A 335-nucleotide genomic window follows, 5' to 3' on the forward strand; every position below is an offset into this window, starting at 1 on the left:
ATTGTGAGGGGGTCAAGGGGACACTTGGTGACACTCGGTGACATCCATCCCCATCTCCTCAGGTCGTTTGATCTTTGATAACCTGAAGAAATCCATCGCTTACACCTTGACCAGCAACATCCCCGAGATCACCCCCTTCCTCCTCTTCATCATCGCCAACATCCCCCTGCCCCTGGGGACCGTCACCATCCTCTGCATCGACCTGGGCACCGATATGGTGAGACTGGAGCTTCCCAAGGGGGGGGTGACATGGAGTTGGGGTGACAGGGAGGTGACAGACCCCTCCTGCCACCCAGGTCCCTGCCATCTCGCTGGCCTACGAGGCGGCCGAGAGC

The 335-nt window shown here is 59.4% G+C and overlaps 1 protein-coding gene across 1 annotated transcript in view; it reads left to right on the top strand.

Annotated features, from left to right (window-relative positions):
- The window catches only part of LOC104530345 (sodium/potassium-transporting ATPase subunit alpha-2-like), a gene marked incomplete at its 3' end in the record, with an annotated part of 1,527 nt that overhangs the window by 298 nt on the left and 894 nt on the right, over nt 1-335 (top strand). Inside the window, 2 exon segments of the mRNA XM_010174904.2 lie at nt 6-217; nt 297-335. The exon segment at nt 297-335 is cut by the window's right edge and continues 85 nt beyond it. Of these exon segments, the coding sequence (XP_010173206.2) occupies nt 6-217; nt 297-335 (251 nt within the window).

This window comes from Antrostomus carolinensis, unplaced genomic scaffold, assembly GCF_000700745.2.
Source record: "Antrostomus carolinensis isolate BGI_N321 unplaced genomic scaffold, ASM70074v2 scaffold25570, whole genome shotgun sequence".
NCBI lineage: Eukaryota > Metazoa > Chordata > Aves > Caprimulgiformes > Caprimulgidae > Antrostomus > Antrostomus carolinensis.